The sequence below is a fragment of the Gymnoscopelus braueri genome (genome assembly GCF_963280865.1).
Source record: "Gymnoscopelus braueri genome assembly, chromosome: 5".
Taxonomy (NCBI): Eukaryota; Metazoa; Chordata; class Actinopteri; order Myctophiformes; family Myctophidae; genus Gymnoscopelus; species Gymnoscopelus braueri.
The window spans coordinates 24,744,813-24,754,812 of record NC_137606.1 but is presented as its reverse complement, the minus strand read 5'-3'; the positions used below and the strand labels follow the sequence as shown (position 1 = coordinate 24,754,812).

Sequence of the window (10,000 nt, the reverse complement as noted above, 5' to 3'; positions counted from 1 at the left end):
TAGCATAACTGAGAATACATGCTGTCAGTGCCATCCCACAGGTGCAAATTGTTAATGCAACACTTACACAAACATTGTTGCTGATGGGCAGAAACCTTGTATCTCCATATTTAAACTTTTTATATTTTTAAAATGAATGCAACATTTCGTCATATTACATTGTCACACAAAAGTAGCCAAAATAGCCAATCTACCACAAAAAAAAGTGGTTAAATGTGTCTGTGGGTTTTCTGAATAATGAACCAATGAAAAGTATTAAAAAAGAGCTTGTGAATACATAATAACTATATTGGATCCATTGGAACACAGGTTCTTTTTGAAAATTTCTGAAAAGTAACAGTTTTGGAAATACAAGGTTTCCACCCGACAGCGACGACATATAACATATAACATATAACATATAAGTGGACTGCTTCTATATAAACATGGAGCAAGAAGCAGGTGTAAATTGGGGCCGTGCAATAGATGGGTTTCCTGTTTGTAAACATGAGAGGATGATGCGCGCGCAGTGGAGGGACGAGCCTGTAGAGGGCGCTATTACCCGCAGCAGCTCTGGCCATTGTACATTCATAAAAGAAATGGTCTTCACCGGGTTTAATGAAAGTAGATTAAATTATGCAGTTTGTAATATCTTCTTTACTCAATAAAAATGATTTGTCGGAAGTTGGATCTGTTTGTATATAATAGCAGCATTATGCCTATTATGCCTATAATAGCAGCATTATGCCTATCTAAATCCCGAACAAAACAACAGAGTGAAGGGCGCTTCCGGTTCGTTCTACCCCAAGCATGCGCAGATTGCGCACTCTGCTCTGTGATGACGTCGCGCGGAAACCCATCTATAGGTGTCACACAAAGGACAAGTAGGCCGGGAGGAGACAATGGATGCCCAATGAGAGTTTGTCTCCAGAGGGGCGATTAGCTGTACACAGCAGTGAATAAATGAATGTATGAATGAATTAATGAATTGATTAATTAATTAAATAACCATACTGTATAAAGGCATATGTAATACGCATGTTCTGTTGCTGTTTGATCATTATTCTTTTCCTATTTATGTTTGCCAGCAACACTATGCCACTCGGTTGCATTTTGAGTGTCAGGGTTTACACAAATACCAGACGGTGCTATACATTGAATAGATAGCAATACTTATTGCTGTCAAGCTGTTTTATTTGTAACACATTGAAAGCTGGACTTAGTGAAATGTTATGGCTAGAGTTTAAAATAAATCTGCTCAGGAGGTGATAATTGCAAATCTTGCACAGCATTTCTTATTTTATTCCAATGTTATATTGTTCAAAAGGTGGGTTCATTAATAGCCTCATTATGCTAGCTATGGTTTTCTCTTGCAGTTTTCTAAATAGGGTTCGGGTAAAGGAGGTACTTGGGTTCAGAAATCAGGGAAAGGGGTATGAAGCCAATACGTTTGAGATTGTATATTGCATATTATTGTATATAGCTTCTTAATTCACAGCTCATAACTTGCTAATGTTTCTAATCTGTCGTTATTCGGTGTAATGCACCAATTGCAACGAGAAAAAATCATTTTATGTGCAAACTAACTGTTATGGGCAATACAAATAATTGTATTGAGTGAGTGAGTGAGTGAGTGAGTGAGTGAGCGAGCGAGCGAGTGAGTGAGTGAGTGAGCGAGCGAGTGAGTGACTGAGTGAGTGAGTGAGTGAGTGAGTGAGTGAGCGAGTGAGTGAGCGAGCGAGTCAGTCTGCAGTGATGTGGTGAGAGCTGTGTTACCTGTCAGTTGTGTGTTTGATGCTGGCAGATCGGTCCCGGCGTAGAGGGCCCGATTCAATGGTGGGCAGCCCTGTGGCAGAGGTGGTGGTGGTCCACGATGACGAGATCTTTCTAAGCAAACCTGGGGGTAGGCTCCGCCTGAGACGCTACACACGCACACGCACACGCACACACACACACGCACACACACACACACACACACGCACACACACGCACAGACAGACAGTACAATCAAACTAAATACACAAAAAGTTGGAAATTGTAACCTAGGCTATACATACTGTATAGCAGCAGATATTCATTATAATTAGAAAGATATACAGTATTCTAAAACGGCTAGTCCCATTCCTTGATTCTAATTGGCAGGTTTCCGTTTAGTAGATGTGATGAATGAGAAATCTACACCTTAGATCCGTTTATATCAATCCCGGGTGCGTTATTTCTTTCCACAGTGTGGGCAATACAAATAATTCAGATTCTATTAATTTTCTTGTGTTGCCCACGTACATGGGCCAGACGTGTCCGTCAAACAGACCAGGCGGGTCTGGCACCGTGTAGTTTCTTGAGCACCTCCTCTTTTTGCGTTCTTCGTATGGAATGGAAATGAAATAACACTGGATAGTGTATCTGTAGCTGAACTAGGTAAGGGGAGCGCTTGATTTCCTTACAAACCATGTTTGTAAGGAAACATGGTGCGGGGCTTCTAAGCACCGCCCTCACGCATAGGACGGTGACTGCAGCAGCAAGCTTATTCAGCAGTGCTGCTCGCCCTCGCATGTCTCGATTGCTTTGCTAAGTAGCTATGCTAGCAGTTTACACGTGAAGTTCACAGACATAGTATGAATTATGAAAAACATTATGAATTTCTATCGAATATCTTAGTTACCGTGAGATTGACCGAACAGTTAAGTTTTGTTTCTCTATGTGTTTGTTTGGGAAAGGTTGACGTCTTCATACAGCCTGGCTATGTAGACAAGCACTAGTCTCTGTCATGAGGAAGTGGCAAGGGGGAAAATAGATCGATCAAAGAAAACAAACAAAACGTGATATGTTGCCATATTTGTAACCGTTTTAGAAAAGCAATAAGCCACGCGAGGTCTCAGTTTAACTCTATTATATAATGTCTGAGAGGGTCGGAGGCACTCCGCTGATGCGTCGTGCCTCACTACGCCCCTAAGCCATTACAAAATACAAGGTAAACTGAGACCTCTTGTGGCTCATTGCTTTAGTACTGTACGATTTTATTCATGAAAAGACTCCTTTTGGAAGTTGCTGACATGTCTTCACCACAACTACACATCCGTTATCAAAAATATAAACGGCTGTAACTGCACATGTGTATAAACAGCTCATGAAGCTAATAAAGAGTGATTTAGGATGCATGCATAATGCCAAAGTTCAGTGCATATTTCAGCTTGGGGAAATGGATAAAACAAAGTCCCCTCCAACCGAGTACATGGAATCACTGTTGCAGATTCCACAGCAGCAACGTTTTACCATAGTTCTTGTTCTTAATTATCGTGGCAGATTCACCTATGGTATGAATGACGCTTAACTCATTGAATGCCAGAGTTTATTCCTAATGTACTCACCCCTGTGCCAGCGATTTGCGTGCTTTTTTATTTTTTTATTTTGTAATTTTTCATTCAAATAAATTGTCTTGAGTGCTGTTTTAAACACATACGACAAATCTGCCACTAGAGAGCAGCAAATAGACACCTTGATCAGCTCTCTGACTCACTCGCCCCCCCCCCCCCCCCCCACACAGAGTCAAACAGTCAAATACATCAAACCGGATGTGACGTGTTCTCAGATTCTCCGATCGGCCAAAAATACGATGTGATACACGACAGCGATGACTGTTCGTCACCCAGACCATAGATTATAGAAGTGGACCTCTCCGTTAGTTTTTTATACCGTGTAAAAAAACGTGTTTTTCCCTATTCTGGCCACAAAAAAAAAATCCCAGTGTGGGTGAAGTAACTGGAACTCGAAACCTAGAATGAAAAATAAGCAGAATAGCGCGATCAGAGATATAAACCCCAATTAATCACTAGATCACATTAATGCGATCTTGGCGGACAAGCGCGCTATTTATTAGATCGCATTAATGCGCGATTGGCGGTATACTGTATGAGTTAATAAGCTAGCATTGGACAATCGCTATTGTGGGGTGAGGCAACTAAGAGATTCAACTTGTCTAATCGCAATGAACAAGTTGCAATGCATTTTTGCATTTCACACAAACACATCGCTCACATGAATCTGCCATTGCAACGATAAAACATGTTGTCCTCTCTCTCTCTCTCTCTCTCTCTCTCTCTCTCTCTCTCAGCTATTCTCAGCTATTTCATATTCCTACCTTTAAACCGGAACTACCCTGGGGAGAGTAATACCAACATGGGCGAACCTCGTGCACTGCTTTTGCCAACATGGAGTTAATTGTCTCAGTTTGGCAGTGAGTCAACCTACTGTACACTCTGAATGCTCACATAGAATGAATCCATTTCCACGTTAATTGCAACACAGGGAGAATCTACTGTAGGCCTCGGGCAGGCAATTTGGATACTAAACAAGTTTAGCGTTAAATTGTTAGCTGTCGCGTGGCTCTGTAATGGTCCAATTTAATTCAAACCATCAGATAGATGGGAGGGTGGGAGCAAAAGAGAGAGAGAAACAGTGATGGAGACGAAATGAGAGAATCGGAGATCAGAAAATTAGGTCTGATGTATGTATGCCATATCAGATGAAGTCAGGGATATTGTAAACTGGGGTGAGACATGCAGCATAACTAAATTAAATCATCCACCATACATCACCAAAGTAAACTACAAAATAACTACAGAAGAGCCTGAGTACTGTATGTTGGCTTGTCTTGTACAGCCAACATACGGTTGGAGGGGACTTTTTTTATCCATTTCCCCAAGCTGTAAGTTCAATTGCATTGATTTGCATTATGATCTTGCATAACTGCATTTGTTATTTCCACTGTCACTGTGCTAAAGAGCAAATCAAATGCCATTCGAATGCACAGCACAAGGGAGCTGAATCACCAAGTTTAAACATCATTCACCTCATGCAGACCAGTGAATTCCCAATGAGTTGGAAATGAGGCAGCATTTCAATGAGTTCCACTGCATGGGTTGAGCAGTTGAGTGCGTTCAGGCAGCGGCGTTTAAGCCACTAGTCACTCTCCTGGTAGGCTATCCTGCATAGCATCACACGCTTTATTTGGTCTCTCCGCTGCCTTAAGTGCCTGCATGCATTTTGAAAGGCGGCAAGTCTTGTAAAACATTAAATAGACCCCTTGAAGCCATCTGTGTCATTGTCAGCTACATTTGAGCTCTGCACAGTGCTAGTAAGAAGGGGGTGAATTGGGGATGACGTGTATGCTGAGTGAGATACACCCTGTGTCTTTGTGTTTGTTTGTTTGTTTGTTTGTTTATGTTTGTTTGTTTGTTTGTTTGTGTGTGTCCTAGTTGTACACCTTTACCTCCCCTATAATAACACAGCATGCATATATTAACCAGTTGTAAAACCAAAAGGACCGTACCAATATTACTGCAGATAATGTTTCCATTGTTGTTATATCGTGTCGTGTGCAATGTCTGTTTTTTGGTTGTCGTATTTGTACACAGTATCACATGTTTCAAAGAAAAGAGGTCGCACAGCTCGTATAGTCACGATGCAATTACTTATTATTTAAGACACCACCGTTTCGACAGAGTATGTCTTCTTCAGGGTATCACATAACATGTACTTAATGTAGCCAATGCTACTGTTGTCAACTGCACTCACTAATGAGGCGCAGTTTACGGAGCTAGTTCAGGCCAGGCAACTCAAGGGATTGGGGCAACCGATCAGGTGACTAAGTCACATGCACTTTTCCTCCTGATCGGGTGGTTATAGGTACTGCGCTGTTACCTGCTCACTCTGGCTTCCCTGTCTTGCTAAGCTGACGTGTGTCACTACTGCTGCTGCTGCTGCTATTGCTGAGATTTGCTACTGCTGCTCGCTGCTTACCTGCTGCTGCCCATGAAAGCTATGCTATTTGGCATGTAACATTCATTAAAATGTTATCCTTACAGGGAATGAATGGATTCAGAGGCCTGACGCCAAACTATGCTTCCTCATGCTTTCTATTCCATGCTCAAGCTTGCTAATAAATATATATTCTAATCCAATCTAAGAGTTGTCTGACTGAACTTTTTTTGTTTGTAATCTCCCGACCACAACTTTTCTCGCACACTCAATTCTCAACAATTGGGACGTAACTACGGATATCATGGAGCAACTAGTGAGGTCAGGTCACCATTCTCATTAGATAGGATACGGCCAGAATGATGGGCAACGGCGGCCCTGATTGGCAGTTATGTTTAGTAAACAAGTAATCGGGTTAAACATGCAAAAACATGTATGGTTCTTTAACATTGACACTGTATGATCTGACTGAGAAGTGAGAAGTAAATCTGTCTGCATTTCTATAGCACTCTTACACAAAGCGCTTTACCATGTGCATTTATCACCCATTCACACACACACACACACACACACACACACACACACACACACACACACACACACACACACACACACACACACACACACACACACACACACACACACACAACAATGCAAGGTACCATACTGCTCTCATCTGGAGAAGCTAGGGTTTCAGTGTCATGAAGGCAGGAGGAGCTGGGCTCTGAACGCGGAAAGTTCTGGTTCCCCGACAGAAACCTACCTTTGGAATGGCCAGCTTCTCCGTTTTTTCAGCCCCCTCCTCCGAATCAGAACAGGTGTGTATGTCTGCTGCTGAGGCGCGGGGCCGATGGAGTGACTGGAGACTGATGTGGGTACCGAGGAGGTTACTGACGGCCCTCAGGGAGCTGCAGGTTTTGGGGGGCAGCGAGGGGTCTGCCAGCAGATCTGAGATCAGCCCATGGGCCTCGCCCATCACCGCGATGTCAACCGTCACGCTGGTGCCCATGGACTATGGAGAGAGAGAGAGAGGAGAGGAGAGGGAGAAAGACACTGTCATTTGACACATCTTTTCTGGCATACAGGAATGATGATTCAACAGTGAAAAGACGTCACTGACGCTCACTATACTGAGTCACTAAAGAGGCAACCTGAGGAGCAGGCACCTGTGCTGTGTTTATAATGAAGTGAAAACTAAACAGATGAGAGAGAAAACATTGTACAGTGCACTGATTCGAGACTGTGCGTGCGTTTTCCAGACTATTACCTGTTACTCAGGATTACAAATTTATGAGAGAGAGTTTATAATCCCGAGTTACAGGAATCAGACAAACATCACACACACACGCATGCACAAACACACACGCACACACCCTGGCATGCACACACACACACACACACACACACACACACACACACACACACACACACACACACACACACCACACACCCACACACCCACACACACACACACACACACACACACACACACACACACACACACATTATCACCACTAATATTATGGATGTGCATTATTGACCAAAATCTATTTTCGAGTAGTCTAATGTTCTTAACACATTGAGTGCCAGTCGCGTATATCTACGCGAACCTATTTAAAGCCGCCACACGCGTAGATCTACGCCAACTGGTCAGATTTTCATGCGGTCTTCGGTGGTCGACTCACAAGGATCGGCTGTGTGTTTACAAAGAGTTGATTTAACATATTTAACTTTGTCTGTGGCGACGTAGGCTGCCCCAACGCTCCTGATTTCGTGTATAGAGGGGCGGGTGTATAGAGCCGGCGAGAGATTGCGCCTGATCCCATTGGTTCACCGATCTGTCCGTCAACCCCCGCCCCGCTAACACAACATCACGAGCGACGCCCACTGCACTCTGGTTGGTTGGGAAATGAAACACTTCCTCATACCGAGTACACCGACTCGCTGGGCCAGGCTTTTATTCTTTAGCAAAACTAAACAATAAAAGCCTGGAGATCGAGGCTAGTGGCGACGTGAATAAAACACAAAAACAACAATAAAACTCTGGCACTGGTGAGTACACTATGAGATTAAATTCTGGCGTGGAATGTGTTAAGAATGCATACCCCCTCCTCCAAAAAGAAAAACAACAATCTTCCAATAAATGTGCGAAATGTCTTTATATGTGTACGTCCGTCTGTTCGAGTACCTCGAGAACCATCCGTCAGACGGACTTCAAACTCGGCGTGCACGTCGCCAATGACCCGAGGGAGGGCTGTGATGCTTAACCCATTAAGACCTGAGAAGATTCTAGAAATGTCTTCTAAATCCTAACAGTTTTTTGAAAAAAATCTAAAAAAAATATTTTCGAGATTTTTCAAAAATAGCAGATATACAAGCTCGTAGCGCGGCACTCGGTGCCGCGCTATGAGCTTGTATATCTGCTATTTTTGAATAGCCTAAAGAAATCTAAAAGTGACACAGATGCGTTCCAGGTATCAATGGGTTAAGTTAACCACAGACCTTGATTTCTGCATAAATCCTATGGTAAAAAGCATAAGAAATCTGCCGATGGAACCCATTGAACTTAAATAAAGACAAAGGCTCAGGGTTAAAGTACTCGTAACACTAAATAAAAATTCAAAAACAAACACACCTACCTACAAATCAACATAATGAATGAGAGACAGAAAGACGAGATGCAGGTATCTGAGAATATATCACAAAAATAAATAGCGTTGCAATTGCCACCAGTTATTCAGGCCTACAGTTACAGATTTTAGAGACCTTTTCAGAATGCTTAGTAGCCAATAACCAAAAAATATATCGAAACCAAGATTTATTTACTTATTTATTTGTTATTACTGTAACAAATAAACACACACCGCTAGACATTCTACATACAGTACAGCCTGGACCAGCCAACATTGCTCCCACCACCTCAAGCATCTGTAAACATAAAGGTATTGCAAACAGACCATTGGGATGGCAGTGAAGGAAAATGTTTGTTTGCCTGCAAAACACATACAGTATGAGAATGAGGAAAATGGCTTGGCTATCCAAACAGTTCAAAGAGAAGATTGTGTGCACATCCCACGCCTGCGTTTAGGCCAGGTGCTGGACATCAAGGGAAGAATCAAGGAAAAGAAGAAGGAAGTCCGCACACTGTTCTCAAGCTCCAAGAAACTCACTTTTTATTTTTGCAACGTTTCGACCTTCTAGGTCTTCATCAGGCAAATATTCAATATTATTAATATTATATTTGCCTGATGAAGACCTAGAAGGTCGAAACGTTGCAAAAATAAAAAGTGAGTTTCTTGGAGCTTGAGAACAGTGTGCGGAATTCCTTCTTCTTTTCCTTGGCTATCCAAACAGCCTGCATGGGGCAGACCTGAAAGAGAGGCACACGCCTTTAACCCAGAGGTCTTCAACAGGGGGTCTGTGTCCCCTAGGGGGCCCGTGGAGGTACTGCAGGGGGTCCGCAAAATTGTTACTAGATTAGATTAAAAAATATATAACTACAACATTTTTGTCTCCACCAGGCCGAAAGGCATGGCGAGAGTATGTTTCGCCCCCTGTCCGTCTGTCCGTCCGTGTGTGTGTGTGTGTGTCCGTCCGTCCGTCCGTCCGTGTGTGTGTCCGTCTGTGAACAGCTAATCTCCCGCACCGTTGGCTTGATCGCAGTGAAACTGTGCACAGACACTCCCTGGATCCCAATTCAGAACCTCTGCCCCAACATTTTCACATGGGCCTGTTATAGCGCCACCAGGAGGCCGCTTTTTGCAAAACACATTTTTTGACAGTACTCCTACAGATTTTGTCCAAACATCATGCAAATTGGTACACAGTATCTCTATAGTCATTAAACGAAACAAGTCTTTCCGATTTTTTATACTCCATCCTGATTGGCTAAAAATGGCTTCCAAAGTTTAAAGGAATGCTCTGTTTTGAATAAAATGCCTCAAATCGTGAACACAGCATGCAATTTCCGTGAAACTTTGCACGCACATTCCCACTATGCAGAGGGAGAAATGCCACTTGAAATTTTTCAAATCGCCCTCATGGTGGCGCTATAACAGGCCGATTCATGTTTTTACCTATAACTGCACCGATCTGTGTAAAACTCTGTATGCGCACTCCCTAGAGGTCAAGGAAAAACCTTTGCACTGCATTTTTCACATTTGCCTTTTATAGCGCCACCAGGAGGCCGACTTATGTAAAACAAATTTCTTTATATTACTACTTCCGATTTCATCCAAAATTCACGCAAATCGGTATACATGAT

At 42.8% G+C, this 10,000-nt stretch overlaps 1 protein-coding gene across 1 annotated transcript in view; it reads right to left on the bottom strand.

Annotated features, from left to right (window-relative positions):
* pde3a (phosphodiesterase 3A, cGMP-inhibited) overlaps nucleotides 1–10,000 on the bottom strand; it is an 81,016-nt gene that overhangs the window by 18,312 nt on the left and 52,704 nt on the right. Inside the window, exons 3-4 of the mRNA XM_080429133.1 lie at nucleotides 6,500–6,748; nucleotides 1,756–1,901 (exon numbers count right to left, since the gene is read on the bottom strand). Of these exons, the coding sequence (XP_080285259.1) occupies nucleotides 1,756–1,901; nucleotides 6,500–6,748 (395 nt within the window). The remainder of the gene's footprint in view (nucleotides 1–1,755; nucleotides 1,902–6,499; nucleotides 6,749–10,000) is intronic.